The 18175-nt window shown below is 45.8% G+C and overlaps 1 protein-coding gene across 1 annotated transcript in view; it reads right to left on the bottom strand.

Annotated features, from left to right (window-relative positions):
- Positions 1-15873, bottom strand: part of LOC130155302 (voltage-dependent N-type calcium channel subunit alpha-1B-like) — a 297246-nt gene extending 281373 nt beyond the window's left edge. Inside the window, 3 exon segments of the mRNA XM_056352410.1 lie at positions 6665-6804; positions 13274-13379; positions 15543-15873. Coding sequence (XP_056208385.1) covers positions 6665-6804; positions 13274-13379; positions 15543-15802 — 506 coding nt within the window. The 5' untranslated portion in view covers positions 15803-15873.
- Between the last annotated feature and the right edge of the window lie 2302 nt (positions 15874-18175).

Here is an 18175-nt window from a genome sequence, read left to right as displayed (position 1 = left end):
CTTTCCCCTCCCCCCCCAAAAAAAAACCAAAGGAGCGAGGGGGGCATGCCTGGGAAGGGCTGTCCCCACCTGTGGGTCCTCTGAGGGTCCATGACCATCTGTAGCCTTCCTCTAAGCACAGCCCTGAGTCCTCCACTGCTCAGGAAAGTCTTCTTCTAATTTAGCAGCCAGCCACACAACTAGACACCCACCCGCTTAACTCAGCCTGCCTCTGCCCACTCCCACCAGACTCAGTGCACAAAAGCCACTATAATATAAAAAGACAGAAGCCCTTATTAACACTCCAACCGGTTCAGTATGGCCTGGGACCCCCTTTGCTTGGTTAAACAAGCCCAGAGGGAAAGCAAGCTCCAGTCTCAAAGAACCTGCTGCCCCACTGGGCAAAACTGGCTGTAACAGTGCATAAAAGGAAGCAGGGACGTTTGCCAAGGTGGGTTTAGAGCCCACAAATCCTTACTTCCTGTTCAACATCTTCTCCTTTGAAAGAAACTGCTTCTCCAGCTCCCCAAGAGACCAGATGGCCAGGGGACAGAAAATTCAACAGTCAAAAACAGTTGGAAGTTCCTCTAACTGAGACCTCACATGTTCTCTTCCCTTCCAGTTACCAACCACTTGTTTTCTCTGCCTCAAAAAAAAAAAAAAAAATTTGGTTACTTGCCTTCCTCCATTACTGCCCCCCTACACCAGCCAGATCACAAGTCAACACCCTGCATTCAGGAAAGCAGGTAAATTCTCTTTGCCTTGTCTGATTTTATCTGATTTAATTTCAGAAGGTACCCTTAGCTTTTCTGAGCCAGCACGTATCCATCCGTCATTAGAACATAAAAGAAATTGAAAACAAGGATCAGCTCCATTAAAATCTATAGAGGCTTTGCTCTTGGCGTGACTCATGCACAATGCTAATAGCAATCAGCCTTTGTCCATCACCACCCATACTGTATAACCATGCAAAGAGGCTTACTCGTTTTCCTTGTGACAACTAATCAAGATGAAACTTGTCCCTCTTAAAGTATCCATTTTCCCAAATCCTGTTGCTGCTCAGCTTTCCTTTCTAGCACAGAAGTGCCAGAAGTTCCGTGTTGGAAAAGCAGAGAGAAATCTGCATTTCCCTGCTCCTAGCCCCTTTATTCCCTAGGTATCTAGCTCTAAAGGTTATAAACAAAGCACTGAGCATGGTGTCCAAAGTGATGCTGGCAGGGCACCCAAGGGCTTTTATTTCATTTTAATTTTGTTTTTCAAATTACCATGTTCTATGATTATTTGCAGGTGGCAAGACTGAGGTGTTTTGGGGGAGTGTGCAAGAGCCCATCACATAGGACCTCATAATTCAGAAATCCTAGTCTAAAAGCTTTCAAATTCACAGGAACATGCATATGGAGAAAAAAATGCTAAAGACTATAGACATCTATGTATGTTTGACAGCTTTAAAAATCCCAGCCCTCCACCGGACATCTACTTCTCTCATACTTTCATGGTCGCATCTCACCCCACACCCTGTCTAAGGTGTATGTCCACCTCAAATGGAAAGATCAGAGGTTCACAGCCTGCTACTCAGACCAGGCTGGATGGTTCTTATGCCTCCCCCTTTGACAGCCATCACTGCAACCAAGGCTGCTGCTGCTCCTCATACACTGCACCAGGAATAGCATCTCGGACTGCCTACATACTAAGATGATCCTGGTAACTAGCAAAGCTAGCATCAAGGATGAACAGGTCTTTATTATGCTACTAAATGAGTTAGTCTTCAAATTATTAGCATCACCAGGAGCTAGGAACACATTTCTCAGTCATCCAGACATTCAAGATAATTCTAGCTTTTGTTAATTTGTTCCCGACAGCCTGAGACATCAGTAACAGCACAGAGACTTTGTGCACATCATTTGGCAGCTCCAGGCCTGGCACACACTGTCTCTGCCAGTCCCATCCAGAGATCCAGGCAGCTGATCCAACTGGCTCAAGAAGCTACCAGGACTCTTCGAGAGTGTTTAATCCAGGCTGATTGAAAGCCAAAAAAATTAACTCTGTCCATAAAGGACAGAGCACAACCCTTCCAAGCGCTTCATTTATTTATACCAGTCTTCAGCAACTCTTGGTGTTGGACAAACACTGCACGCTGTTCTAGTCACCGCCTCCAAGGGGATATGATAGAGCTAGGAAAGGACCAGAGCAACAGCACAGGTGAGTGGTGTGGAGAAAAGCTTTCAGGTCGAGGGAGGTTGGGCAGCATAGATCTCTGATTGGGGAAATGCTGGGGATTCATAAAACCATAAGCATGCAGAAATGGGAATGATTGTTCTCCAGATCTTGCTACACAAAATATAGAAGGTGCCAATGGACATCAAGCTAGTGGTGAAAAAGGGGATAAGCAGCACATTTTCTCGTGATATGTAAATGAACCATGAAACCCATTACCCAGGATATGGTAAAGGCAAAAGTATAAACAGCCTGCAAAACACAACCAAGGAAGACTGTCTGCTTGAACCATACAGTTTAAAAGCCATCAGATGCATATTTTTTCTCATAAATCCCTAGACAACTGAGTTTGGGGAATCGGGAAAAGAAGGATCATTTTATCCATGCCTTGTTCTCCATTCTTCCCCTTAACTGCCACCCTATTACACCAGCTACAGTTAGAGATGATGCAGTTTAATCCAGTACTGCAGTTCTTCAGGCTATTGCATTGAAAGCCCAGGACACCAGGAGAAGTCATCCCATGAACTCTAACAGGAACAGTCTGAACCCTCGAGGCCCTGAATCCGGGCTCATAGCTCCATCCACTGCTATCTGAGGGGGCTGGATATAGGGAGGACTTCATTCCCAAGACAACTATGGATTTCTGAGGTTTCCACCCCAAGAAAGGTTGCGCCAATAGCGCAAAAAGTCCCTTTGCTCTTACTGAGGGAAAAGCGCATTAAGATCATATAGTCCCAGGCCAGCTGAGAAATTGCATTTCTACGTGATTTAGAGGTTGATGTCATCACTAGAGCAAATGCAATCCCATAAAAATATGAAAATAAAATGAGCAGGAGCTATAAAACGCATGTGTCTCTCTCCACAATAGGAATAGGCACACCACAGCAGGGCAGCTTTCCTCGATATTCATCTACAACTGGAGAAGTTTACAAGAAATTACTAAAAAAAAAAATCAAGAGATAAAAAAAAAAACAACTTTTGAGGACCAGCAACCTATTATTTTCCCAGGCCTTTATTAATAGCAAATCAGCATGCTTCCTTAAAAGTAAATGAGAAAAAGGCACCATAGCATTGCTGTGGAAAGAAACTGAGGGAGTGTTTTCTGGAACAGCAAGCCAAACCATTTTGGGCCACTATCTGTAGACTCTGGTTTAGCTCATTAGGATATTGATCCTGGCTGCATATAATACAACTCTGATTTATTTTCTGATTAACAAGTTCTACTGTCCGATTTTGACAAACCAAATGTCCATTATTGCATGTAAATAAATAATTTTATGTAAATAAATAAATAATGAATACATATTCATCAACACCAGTGTTGCAGGCACTGAGCAGCAAAATTAGGAGGTTGGAAAAAAAGAGGTGGAAAGGGTTACTGCATGATCACTGTAATATTTACATAAGGGTGAGTTCAATAAATGCAGAGCCTTCTCCCACAGCCTCCTCCAAAACACACCCAGACACTGGCTGGGCTTCTTCCTATGGAAACAGCTAACGAGAGCAAAGCTGCTCTTTGCTTTTATGGGTTTTAGCTAAAAGCTGAAAATGAGATCAGATTCTTCTGACATTCACCATTTACCTTAATAAAAATGTGCACTCAACAGGATTAGCAGGTATACAACTCCACGTGTGGTATCATGAAATGCATTTTCATGATCTTTCATGCTTACATAGAAAAAAGAGAAATCAAAATCCCTCTGTGATATTGAAGATCAATGTAAAACTGAGCTTAGGAACTGAATGCTGATCACTGCCTGGGAAACATGAAGTAACATTTTCAAGTAGAAACCTTGCACATATGGCAATGGAAAGCTTTTGATAGAGTAGTAATAGATTTCAAAAACTGATCTCCTACCTATCTATATTTATAAGAACACATTAAGTACAAGTTTAGCACTGTCCCTTTTTTATTATTCTCCAATAAATTACAGAACCTGCTTGATCATTCTTCAAAACATGAGACTATCTTCCACAGAAACAAAAATTAAGGTCCCACTTGTGTCACCACCCCACATCCCCTCCCTGGAGAGACAGCCAGGGTTGTCAGGAGTAAATGTTCTTCCTCAGCAACCTGCCTTTATAGTCCCAATGCAGAACTGCAGGGTGATGCCTGGCTCCGATAAAGGCCCTTGCTCAGGCTTCCCCCGTCAGCTGAGCTAGGGCAGGGCATGGGCAGATGGAACAGGTTTTGGCCAGTGAAGGAAACCCAAGGAAGAGGAGCTCCTGCTTTCCAGCACAGACCCATGGCAACACAGGAGCGAGCGAAGAACATAGTAAGGATCTAAGAAATCCAGAGGAAAACACAACAGGCTACAGAGAAAACACTAATTCAATCCCCTGTGTGAAGCTGCAGCTCGTTCAACATGATTTCTCTGCTATAGGTCCCTCCATCTCACCACTAGGTTTGGAAATACAGCCCCAGATTCAGGAAAGCATCTATCTAACCAAGCACACAAATAACCCTGTTATCTTCAGCAGCTCTCTCACCCCACCCCAGACACCAAAAATTAGGCACAAGCTCAAGCATCTTGCTAAATCCAGCCCTTGAATTACAGGATTAGAGGCCTGTGGGTTTCCTCAGTGGAGAGGACTCTTGGATTTAAATGTCAATCAGTTTACACCCTGCCTTCCCTGCATTGCCTGCCTGGTGGGAAGTCCATGTACAAGACAATTTCAATACAGCCCAGCTAGTATCACCATTGGAAACCAGCAGCTTTGACGTTAACAGGACTGTACTTCAAAAGAATATGCATGTTTGCAGATGGCAACAGGGTTCCTTATTACAGCTGTCTAATCAAGCCGATATTTCGCAATTATGCTCAGAGATCAAACAGCGCTGCAAGCAGCACTCACAATGAAATCAGCACCAGTAAGACGCCAGTGCCACAACTATAGCATTGCACGCTCGGCTGCGATTCCTCATGTGATGTTTCAGCTACTGTTGCAAAACTTTGAACATCTCACATCGTCACAGTTAGGCTCTTTATGGGTTCGATTTTTTTTTCTTAATATGTTTTGATTCTTGGCCTGTGTTTATAAAAAAAGACAAATCTAAAACATGCCTAAACAAATAACAACATGGCTGTAATTCAAGAAAGCTTTTATGTATAGCCTTAACTTTAAGTACAGAACCACTGGAGTCAGCTGAATTCAAACATGTACTTGAATGCTTTGCTGAAGGATAAATTAAACCACATGCCAAAGTCCTTTCCAGCATCAGGGCCTTGATTATTTTTTTTATATATTAATATTTTTTTTTAAACACACAAAAGGGTATAGCGCTAACTAGGAATCAGAACATACCGTCGGTGTGAATAATTGTAGCATCTGTGCTAATTCTCTTTTCATCCTGGTACCCCCTATGCTTCCAAGTATGTAAATCTGATTCTTCTTATGGCTCCACTGAAGTTTCTATTGATTAAATACCCAGCCCCAGCAGCAGGGGAATCAAGCCCTGCATATTTATTTTCTCCCTTTCAATACATAAAGAATTCCCTTTGGCCTCTGAATTGCTATATCACATGGTACCCTGAATGCAAATAGAATTATAGTCATAATGTATCTAATGAATACATTTGTATATGTATTTAAGCATTTTCCCAACAGCATCCTACTGTATTCCACCAACCAGACCAAGGAATATATATGTTCCTCACACACAGCAGCAGAGAAGGTGTGTGAAATGAGTGCATATTAATAACAGAAGCCAGACTGCAGTCTTCTTGAGGAAAAACTAACTGAAATCCTTCCAAGATGAAGACTGCAAGATCAGGACCTTACTCAGACCTTTGAAGCATTTATTTCGGAGCTTTAAAGCACACTTTGTAGATCATAACCATTGCTTAATGTTTAGGTTTTCATTATCCACTTGCGTTACACTACATTTACATCAATAGATACAGAAGCTGTTGCAATGTATAACAGAAATACCATAAGCATTTCCACGAAAGAAATCAGCAACATCATTTTAAACCATGGTACAAAATGCACAGGTTAAGATTTTTAGCTCCATCCTTTGTAAGACAGGCACCCTCTTTGAATTATTTTTAGAAAAGTTATTTTATAGCTGACCAAACTCATTCCTGCAGAAACTTCACCGATTTCAGAGTTGTAATGGCTTAAACATTAATTTTGTTAGCTCACTCCATGTTGACTTCTAAAGTTACCCTATCACATCGGGAGATAGATTGACTGAAATCAGGTTCAAGTACCTATTGGCCATTAGAACCTGTAAAGTCCCAAGAAATGTCAGTACACATCTGGATAAGACACATGCCAGCACATATACAAATAAATGTCCTCGGAACCTCCTTTTAGTTGGTTCAAACGATGCTTTGAAAGCAACTCGTTCAGCACAATAGTCATTATTTAAAGATAGAAATTACTCCCACCCCAACCCACAGTTAAAAACCAACACAAATGAAAGCAAGAGACCCCTTTAAACTTAGAGCAAGAGGAGGTCACTTACCCTGTGAGGACCACAACAAAATCCATCACGTTCCAACCATTTCGAAGGTAAGAGCCTTTATGAAAAACAAACCCCAGAGCGATGATCTTTATACCAGCTTCAAAACAAAATATTCCAATAAAGTACGGCTCAGTGTCATCCTGAAAAAAAAACAAAAATCAGAGGTGTCAAGGAGATACCTATGCTTCTGCACTAAAAGCAAGAACCATATGAACAACTATGTGCACCAACTTCACAACCTTTTCAGCTCTCTGAACAGACCCAAAACCAGAAGTTTAAGTTTACTGGAACTAAGCACAGGGAAGAATTTGAGAATTTCGTTACTATTTCTCTAAAGGTAAATTTGTTTTTTCACATTGGAAATTCCATTTGCCTTTACTCTGATGACTTCACCCTACACTTTTTACATTTACTCAGTATTCTGGAGGGAATTTTAATACTGAGTTTTGCTCTAAGGGTATATTTAAACTTGAGATCACATATTTCTGTAGCTATTGACATGGAAGAAAAAAAAAATGTGCTTTACAATTCATGCAGGAAACTTAAAGAGGAGGATATCTTAGGGAATAACAGCCAGCACAGCAAGTTTGCAAACACTGGTAGGAAATTATTTACTTATCATTTATTCCATCGGTTCTTCCTTCACTCTTTCTCCTCCATTTTATCAGTTTCCACAGCTGCAGTCTCATTTGTTTTCCTTTCATTGTATCTGATTCAGGGAGAAACCCCCACTCCCTTCCACTGACAGCAGAAGCAGTAAGGCTTGTGGCTCAGCCCCGTGGCGCAGACTAAAGCGTACCACAGGATCACAGTTTCACATCCTAACTCACTAGAGGCAAAAATCAAGCTTTTTAGTCTCCACAGTTTTACTAAATCTTTTTTTTTTTTCCATCTATGGCACCAGATCCCTCAGTATTGTACTATATCGATAAGAATTTCAATGCCAAATGGAAGCACTCACATTTGGAAGGAAGACGTAGGCAGGAACAAAGCAAAAGGTGAAAGCAAGGGGCATCAATTTCAAGAACATGTTAATTACATTTGGCACCTGTAACCAACTTTCAAATGTGCCTTAGATCTCTGTTTTCAGCTGAATTCAATGGAAGTAAAGCAGCCCTACCCAAAGGAAGCAAACCCCCAAATTAAGAGATAAGAAATCTTTGTTGCAGTGGCTTTGACATTTCTGACCATCACAGCCAAAGAGCTGAGCTGCCGTTTGATGCACAGCTGTTTACACTTTTAATTCTACTGATGAAAAAAGGTAATTTTCTTTCTTTTATACAAAAAGAACATGAATGTCAAGTCTTGTGGCCACAGAACAAAGAAAGCAGTTTTGATACAAGAATTTTTTTACAAGCATGACAACTCTTGCTCAACTCTGACCCAGCACTGGCACACAGAGCCATGCTTTAGGCATAGTACTTGCAAGAGAAAGCCAGGATTTGCACACCTAGGAGGCCCATATAATAGCATGCCCTTCCCAAAGGGGCTTACACACTTAGTGCATCCTCAGCAAGTCAGCCACAAAACTTTAATCACTGAAGGTATCTCCAAGTTGTTGCAAAGTGCTACTTCAGGACAAGCTTTTTCATCATTACCTGAATTAAAGTTTTGTTCCCTACAAAGCAGCACCCTGCATCCCTACACACCTCAGTGACCCCACCTGCTCCATATACTTCATCTCTCACCCTGTCTCTACTCCTCTCCACCATTCCTAAACTCACAGGCCCAGCAACTTCACCCCCCGTTCCCCTACAGCCAAGCGAGATGACCGGTCACCTGCAGATCACCCACACAAACACCGCCTGACCAGACAGCAGCACAGAGTGGGCAGCTGCTGACCTCACACTACAGGCCTTCGGCTGAAACGGGGGAGGGCAGAACGACAGAAAACCAAACCCATAACTAGCTTCTCCTCCAGCCAAAGAAGTGTTTCCACAAACAGCAGCACCTCCAAGCCCTCTGCTCCTCCACAGAGCTTTCCTGACACTGCTCAGAGGACACAGAAGCTGCTGCTGACAGACTGAGAAACTCAGCTGCCCATGTCAGTGCTATTTACCCGCAGAGAAACAGGAACAAAGCAAGGCCATGGTTGTTTTCGTGACCTTCAACAAAAACCCTACAATAAGAGTCTTCTTCCAGAAGTTTCTCCACAGGAAGGTCTAGAGGCATCCTGGGACTCCAACCCAGCACAGAAAATGGGGAAGAAGAAGAAGAGAGGTCAGAAATCATCAGCTGTGATTTCAGGAAAAGTTACCTTACTGCTCCTCTGCTTTCCTTTCTGCACACAGGAGCACTCTGACAGCCTAGACTGCATGCTCTCCAACCCCACACCTCCTAGTTCAACAAGTACACCAAGTCTTTGCAAACAAAGGTCTCCTAGCCCAGCCTATGTTTCCATCCCACAGCTACTAGCATGCTTCTAAAAACAGCTCTTCTAACACACACCAGAAAAAAAACACACCTTTACCCACATACACTCCCCCTCACTAACTCCCTCACTTCCTGGAAGCCTTGTATCTACTCTGCTACCAGTCGTATGCTCAATCTAGGTCAGGTGCCTTGTGATTACAGCTCCCAGCTTTAAAAAGCCAGGCTTCAGGTACTCAAGGGTTTGATAGAATATGCTATTCCCAAAGCTAGGACTACACAGAGCTCTAAGGAAGTGGGTCAAAGGAAAACTCCCATCTCTAAGGTTGGCAGTTAGTAGCTGGGGAAATAAGAGGGGATAGAAAGAGGGTCTTTACTAAAGCTTATCTAAACTGACACTAATTTAGCCTAAGAATCAAAGCAGTAACAACAGGCTGAAAAATAAAATGTATGCCCCATTAGGTAGTGGGGTCTGCTGCTGAAAAAAAAGGGTTCACTTGACTCTGTGCAAGGGAAGGAGCTGGAGGGCAAGGACACAGGTGTGATGCCCTGCGCAGCACTGAAGTGACACTGCTGTCAGCTCAGAAACCCTGCTGCCAGGGTGTCCTGCAGCCCCTTCAGACAGGAGGCTGTGTTGCTGCTTGGGTTCAGGAGTGGGAAAGCAGGTGATGAAGAGTATCGCTGTGCATGCCTGAAAGGAGGGTGGAGATTCTGGGTAGCAGCCAGAGCTGTGCTAGCAGGTTGTTTGCTGTGGACACAGCGAAGCTTGAGGCTGGGCCAAACACACATTTAATCAATATGTTTCAGATCAGAAACAACTTCGGAGTCTGGAAAGTCATTACTATTCCTAGTCCATGTCCTAGTGTCTTTCCTTGGCCTTTGGATGTGACAGCCTTGATCGGTTTGGGTGTGTAGGGCTTTGTTCATGCAAAGGTTAATATGAACAGTTCGCATATGACTGCACGAAGCGGCTGTGGATAGGATAAAAAATTAAATCCATTAGTAAAGTGCAAGAGCTGTCATGCTGAATGTCTGAGAAAAGTTATAGTCTGCCCTCACATCAAAAACACCCAGGGAAGCCAAACACTTGGAGCCCTGGCATGCAGATGAACATCCTACAGACCCACTGGTGTCTTCAAACAGGGTGTGCCCCAGAACGGGGCAGAAAATAAATTTCCCATCCTGCAAGTTCTGATACCGCCTCCATCAGGCTGGGACAAATCTATGGTCTACTGAAGTGCCTCATGAAAAAATGAGAAATTAGGAAGGAGACAGGGAGAATGAGCATGCCTCAGCCTGGAGAGCCAAGAGCATTATGAACAAGACATCCACCTGCAAGGCCACTCAGGGCATAGATGTGAAGCTCACATTCCCGCATTTGGATCTCTCACCAGCAGGCTCTGGGCTACTCAGCACAACTCCCTCAGCATCTTTTCAGCTGGCATCACTTCATTGTATACAAACAGCGCAATATTTATTCGGATAGAGAGAGGGACCGACTCTACAACCTATTGGCTAAGGCTTTCAGCTGAGATGGACAGTAGCAAGTCTGTAGCATCTCTGTTCCAGTGGATAATTACTGATGTGAAATAAACACTTCCAGCAGCCAAAGCATGCGAGGCTCACAGCTCAGAGCAGGCAAGCCCTTAGGGGGTAGGCCATTCTGCTGCTACTGGAAGAATGAGCTTATTTCTCTTGTCTGAAGAGTAAGGACTTGAAGTCCATGCTCCAGTTCACCACTAAATGCTTTGACCACCAGACGGTGTTTTTTCAGAGCCCTGGTTTTGATCAGACTTTCCATCCTAGAGCCGAGTGATGCTTTTCCATTCTACAAACTACATACAGAAAATGGACAAAGAAAGATTACTCATAACTCAGCCACTCCAATTCTTGAAATATTGCATATACTGAGACATCACTTGCTCTTCCCATGTGTTTAATTAACCCTGCTTGGCAAGTAACATGAGCACAGAAAACAGCCAAGTGAGACTGCACTGCAGGTTAATACCTTGGATCTCTTGAAAGATTCATAGACGAAAATTTTGATTAAAAGAGAAAAATAATGAAAATGTTTGTATCAAGTCCTCCCTCTTTTCCTCAGATTTAAAAAAAAGACAATCTTGAGATTTTTTTGTCTTTGTATATGTGGCACAAAGTATCCGGGAAGCTTTGATTTTCCTTCAGCAACTCTGCCTACACCTCCCAGTCACAAATGGCTTGTGATGTACATCTCATACCTTAAGATATGATTAGCTCTTCAGTCATGAGCCCTCACTCCAATTTGGAGATTTTAATGAACCCAGGAGAAGGAAAGGTATATCCATCTATCATTAACCAAAAAAAGCCCCATTCCATTCCTGCCAAAGACAGCAATAAAGCACCTGCTGTTGTGCATGGACTTACAATTTGGCTCAACAAACCTGTAAATGTATGGGAACGTTTGCCCACTCTGGTTTGGCAAGGATTTGTAACATTCTCAGTGAAACTTACGGTTTATGGAAGCAGCAGGAGCATTCTAAAGAAGTTTTACTTTGAAAACCAGAAGACAGGTTTTCTTACTCACAATGCTTAATCTGTCCAGCATACGTGTTATTCTATGATAAACCCCTTCAGAGGATTTGATAAAGGGTATGATAAACCTTCAGAGTTGAAAATGTGGTGTAGTGAAAATGGCTCCAGAATGTCTGGATCAAAGACAATGCTGCACAGCAGTGTTTGGGACAAAACTCAGGGGTTAATTCTTCCTTCATCACCAAGGCAGAGCCAGCAAGCTGGAGACTGTGCACTGAATTCATACAGTTGTCTTACACTCTTGGGTGGTAATGCCAGTGCCACCCTCTGGAACGATTTGGGCAGGAACTGAAGGTGTGTGTGTTGTAAAATGAAATTAATAAAAGGGGGGAAAGGACCAATAAAAAACAATCTAGGATCCCCTTACGTATCTAGTGACATAGAGGAACACAGAAACAATGTGCTAACCATACCCACTGCTGCTTAAAAGAACATATCACCAAAGGGTTACCAAACCAGAACATCCACAAAACTACTTTTCTCCTTCACTAGTCCATATAACTATGGAAGGCATTTCCCAGCTCTCAATCACTGCCCTGGGTCTAAATCTGTGCTTTTCTCACAAGCCCAGGTTTGCTTTACTAGCGAACCCCAAAACATACGAAGATGTGTTAATGGCAGAAAGATCAACATACATGCGTGTTCTCTGATTTTTTCCTTATCTCTTCTTAAGTAGAAATAATTCAGAGGCTAAGCAAACACAATGTAGGTGGGCAGTATCAACTAGCTGACTCTGAAGCTCTTTCTAGATCTATCACTTACACACTTTTTCCTGTTTCTGAAGAATAAGATTGTGAGAGTTGCCCACTGGTATGGACCAACCCTGGAAACTGCAGCAACCAGCATTCAGAGGCTCTAGCTTTTGGCAGCAAGCCTAATATTATCTTTGCTTGCGTAATTTGATATCTACATGTAAAACACATATGGATCCATTTTTATTTACCCTTTGAACATGCATCAGGATTAATGCATTTAGGCATGAAAGACATTCCAGATCATTAACAGTGGGAAAAAAAGTAAAAGTAATACTACCTATCTTTCCTACAGTGATGATAAATGGATGAATGATTTTGAAGCTATTCTTGTATTTTCTTTTGAAATAAGCTAATTTGGCTCATTAACATAAACCCTGCAGGTAAATTATTTTCTTCTGTAAGTTGGTTTCTTTTTTTTGAAAGGGAAGTGTAATCATCTAAACCTAAAGTTTGCTTTGTAGGGTCCTTGATAAATGCTGTATCAGGAAGATAGCTGTAAGACATACAAACCTAAAAGGTTACTCTGTTCTACCACTTCCTGGGAAAATATCACAGAAGTTCATTTGATTCTACAGATAATTCTGAGCATTTGGCAGTCCCTTCCTGTCTTGGTTTATAGACAATCTGAGTTTGCTGCTCTTCTAATCATAATGTAAGATTCAGCTCTTCTGCAACGGGGCAGGGCTGGTTAGAGTGATGAAGCATTCTTGTGAAGATGGCATTGGGAGGTCAGAGTTATACTTGTTGTCACTGACTTATCTTTTCTGATTGTCAGGTCAATGCCTGTTTGTTTACATGTGGATATTTAAAACAGATACAAGCACTTGCAGCTTTAGGTAACTTACTGCTTTTGTATTAGCCCAGAAAAAAAAAAAAAAAAAAAAAAAAAAGTGAATAAGTGAATACAACTCACCAATCTCTCTGACATAGGTGTCTTGTCTCCATCTGGCAAATGTTGTTCCAGAGCCAGCACAATACAATTGGCTATGATTGTAGCTAAAATCATGTATTCAAATGGAGTGGGGACCAGAAGTTAAAGAATACACTAGACAACACAAGGAGAAACTCATTCAATTCCCATTTCTACCTAAACAGTTACATTAGTTGAGCGTTCTAAGATCTCTCGTCTTTTTTGAAGACATTTAGTTTCCTTGTCTTCCTCAGTTCTTTCTGCAATGACTTTGGAAATAGGAAAATGGCTCTCTTCTTTGAGAAAGTTAGTGACTTAGAACCTAAGCTGCTCAGGAAATTTGGGAGCAAGAAAGCAAATGGTCCAAAGGAAACAAAAAGCTATTAATAATTTTTAAATGACACCAATAAGCTAAACTGCCCCAAAATAGATTATACAGTTGAATGCCATCTGCTGAATTATTCTTCAGAAATTCCCTGCCGTTTAACTGGAGTGCATAGTGAAAATAAGCGATGGGCTAGAAAAGTTCAATTTAGAGTGTCTACAGAGAATAACCGCCGGCGCGATGTGGGGATGTGCGAGGAAGGGACCCCGGGGAAGGGACCCCAGGGACGGTGAACCCGGCGCCAGGCAGCCCCCTGCCCCTCGCCGTCGCCTCCAGCGCGGAGCTGTGACGAGCCCCGGCTCTCCCCGGGCGGAGCGCGGGCGGCGGCGGGACGCCGGGGCTCCGCTCAGCACCACGGACAGCTGCACCCAGCACCAAGGACGGCTCCGCTCAGCACCGTGGGCAGCTCCGCGGGCAGCCGCGCTCAGCACCGCGGACAGCGCCCTGCCCCGCCCGCCCGGCGCGGCTCCGGCGTGGGGCGCGCTGCCGGCCCGGCCCGCGGCTCCGCAGCGCTGTGGGTCCCCCCACACCTCGGCAGACAGACGCAGGCCGGCCGCCCGAGGGGCAGGAGGAGAGGGAGAGACTGCGCCTACCCTTGCAGGAAGGGCGATGCTCTGCCTGCCACCGGAGCTTTGGGGCCTGTTTATCCCGACTTGAATGCAGGGAAGGAGCAACGGATAAGGAGCTACAGCAATCTCTGCGATGTTATAATACGGACAGAAAAATCAATATGTGCGGGTGTGTTCAGGGGGAAGGGAAGTGCATTCACTCTACTGGTGTGGGTTTTTTTCCTGTTAGCCCCTCAGGAAGTGAAAACTGGGGAAGCCTGAACTGGAGCTGGCCTCTGTGGCAATTGAAAGTGTTGCTAGGAGGCTGAGAGGAGGCCTGGCTGCTGGTAGCTGAGGATTAATAGGTGTGTGATATCAAATGAAAAGAAAACAACCAGCTCCCTTGAGATCGCCAGTGTAATGCACTCCTGTATGCACACACGCGCACACACACACTATATCTACTCCCTGGTAACCTCAAATAGGCTGTTTCCCTTCTCCCATGGCTTACAACCCCACTGTGTGCATCATTACAAGCAAAGCCCCCTTCTGAGGAAGATCTCTGCAGCTCACTTGGCCTGGGAGCTGGTTCTGAGACAGAAAGCATCTGCCCCTTTCACAACACAGCAGATGATCCCTCTCTCCACTTACTACCTCTCTCTGCCACAAAGCTTTTCTTTTTTATTTTTTTTTTTTTTTAGTACAGCCTAAGCTTTGGCTATACACCTAACCAAAGTGACAAGATTCGTGTTGATTTTAATTCAGGATTCAGAAGGTGATCCACTAAAAACCTAGCTGCAATGATTGTATTAATGGGATTCATAAGATATCTTGGCTATCAATGTCCCTACTATCAATGCAGCTTTAATGCCAAGGTGTCACCATTTTTATCCCATGTTCCTTCTTTTATTCAGAGTGAGAAAGAAGAGTTGAAAGGCTCTAAGATGGAAATAAGAATCAGGATACATTATCCTGAATCTCACAGAACCCTTCACATTTGGCTTCAATTGTAGGAAATGTAGATCTATGCAACTGTATCTCTCATACCTAAGCACACACCAACATGCACGTATGTCTTACACACACCCCTGGCATCGTCGAAAGCACGCTCTGCGTTCCCACAGAAGCAATTTCCTGTGATACCCAGCTACACGGCCATACATTATGTCGGACACACGGATCCCTGTCACACACACCCGTTACACACACTGGCTCACACATGCACGTCTACATTAGCACCAGACACTCATCCTCAGCTGCCGAGAGGGGGGTGTCTCTTTCCCCTGGTCTCCCTCCCCACCTTCCCCACCATGCCCACACACCCTCCCTGAAAGGATATGGCCATTCTGTTATTCTCTTGGCGTATTTCCGTATAACATTATCTTCACTGAAGATGAAGAGGGATCTGTTGACTGTGAAGCAGTTCTGTTTGACAGGGATGGGGTTGTAGAGAGCCATAGTCCTGGCCCTCTGAGCCATCGACTGTTTATACATCCTTTGGCCGGCTTGGGGGCCACCTTGCCGGCTGCTCCCTCTTCCAGCCCCGGCCGGCCCTCCACCTCCATAGCGGGTTGGCAGATCATCCCCAAACCGAGCCATCCTCTCAGTGCACGGAGCCGGGCGCTACAATCCAAACTGGCAGCCGAGGCGAGAGGAAGACGCATCACAGCGCGCAGCACTTCTCCCTCCGGGGGCTTCAGTTGCGGGATCGGGATTGATCGCGGCAAAATATATAAATTGATTTACAAAAAAAAAAAAAAAAAAAAAAAAAAAAAAAAAGAGAGAAAAATAATCCCTTTCCCTTCCTCCACCCCCTCTGCTTCCCCGCCGCTGTGGCTGCCCGGGGGTGGGAGGCAGGCGCCGGGGCTCCGCTCACCTCCCCGCACCGGTGCCGTCTCTCCGGCCCGACCTCATGGCCGGGGCGGCGGGGGGCTGGCGGCGGGGGGCAGGCGGCCGCGCTCCCTTCCGCGGAAGCCGGCGGAGCGCTGGGCTGGGAAGGGGCTGCGCTGCTGCCGTGCCCGCCGCGGGAGCGCTCCGCCGTGCCCAGCCCAGCCCAACCCGGCCCGGCCCAGCCCAGCCCGGCTCGGCACGGCCCCGCCGCATGTGATGCCCGGAGCCAATCGGCCGCCGCGGCTCCGCCCGCTCCAGTCACCGGCACCGGGAGGCGGGCAGGGATGCAGGGAGGCAGGGACGGCAGGCAGGGATGGAGGAAGACAGGGATGAAGGGATGGCAGGCAGGGATGGAGCCGGCCCGGCCGCCGCCGCCCACCCCGATAAATACAGCCGAGCCGCGGCCACTCCCCGCGGGGAAGGAGGGATCGACCCCCGCCCCCTGCGCAGGGCTCCGCGGGCGCGCAAAGCCCCGGCCGCGGGGTGCCGCTGTCTGGGGAGGGGGAACAGGACAGGCGAAGCTGCCCCTGCGCGCCGCTGCGCAGGTGTGCGCTGGCCAGACGTGCATTGCCCAGCTGCTGAAGCCGGGGGTGCCCCCAGACGCGGCAGGACCCGTCCCCTGCCCCCTGCCCCCAGAACCCCCAGGGGGAGTCTGGGGGCAATGGGGGTGGGGATATGTTAGGCAGGGAGCTGGGGTGTGGGGTGATGGGGGTGCTCATTCCAGATCCAGCCCCAGGACCCGTGGCAAGGACAGAAGGGGGGGATGAGCCCCCGCACCAGCACAGGGGGCCCAGGTGGTGCAGGATTGGTGCACACAGGCTGGACTGGAACAGAGCTGTGCCCTTCTGGACAAGTTACTTTGTTTCTCCTTGGTTTGCATGACTCCGGCAGGGCACTGGATACCTTTAATCCTGTACGTATGGATGAAATCCTTTAATCCTGTTTATTCCAACACCCTCTGTTGCTTCCATCCAGCACAAGTCAGAAAGCTAACTCCTCCTCGTTCCTGGAGCGCCTCACGTCAACAGGCACTGCAGCAGCTGGTGAGGACATGCTTTCCCATTTAGGCTAAATCTGGAATACAAACTATTAACTTTTAGAAGGAACCCTCCAGAGAAGTCAGGGTAGTCACAGAGGGGCATTGTCACTTCTCCCACAGAAAGGAAACCCTGGACTTTGCTGATAATGTGGGTTTTGCCTTAGTCATCCAAGCCATCTCAGTTCAAAACCAACGCACCAACTAGGCAAATCTGTAGCAATAATATCTGTTGGCTTCAGCAGACTGCAAGAGGGCTGGCAACATCCACAAATGGCACAAATAAGGGCTGGCAATATCCAGAGGGTGACTCCCCAGAAGAAAGTGGTTTCTTACCCAGGGGTTTGGCATCTGAAGGGCTTTCTCACACCACAGCACAGCCAGAAGATACCCTCGGAGGCAGCACTGGCTGCCAAGGTGACCCAGCAACAGCACTAACCCAAGGAGCCACAGAAGGAAGCAGCAAGGGAGGAAGGCGCATCACAACCTGCTGCCTTGAGGGTCTGGTACAGGAACAGCCACCAACCGCCCCGACGCGAACGTGGCCACACCGTTTCTGCAAAGCCCTGGGAATTGATCAGCAATTGAAAGATCAGCAAGAAGCTCCGGTATGGATGTTGCCTTCCCATGCACATGCTGGGAATACAATAAGAGGACTTTCTCCAAACCCCAGGTTTGGGTAATTTGCAGATTAAATTGAGTGCTGGAGGTTTTGGGAGAAGCTTTACCTGGAGAAAGAAGCTGAAGACTTTGGGAAACGAGGCCTCATGCTTTGGCTGCCACCAGGCTGCTCCAGCTCCTGCTGGCTCAGGATCCCTGTTACACTCGAGCAGACCCTGGGCAGAGATTAAAATGTTTCCTCCTGTCAGCCTTCACCCCCAAGCACCGCGGAGCTGATCCACACAACTGGCTCATGAGGGAAAGTTTCTTTATTTTGTGGAGGGAGGAGGAGCATGTGGGGCACTCACAGGCTGAACAGAGCAGAGGAATGTTGGGGTTTTTTTTCTTTAAAGTTTCCCCTAAAAACATTTTCATTCTCACTGCAT

Source organism: Falco biarmicus, chromosome 9 (assembly GCF_023638135.1).
Source record: "Falco biarmicus isolate bFalBia1 chromosome 9, bFalBia1.pri, whole genome shotgun sequence".
NCBI classification, from domain to species: Eukaryota; Metazoa; Chordata; class Aves; order Falconiformes; family Falconidae; genus Falco; species Falco biarmicus.
The sequence above is the reverse complement of the archived record's forward strand: the minus strand, read 5'-3'. Positions and strand labels throughout refer to the sequence as shown.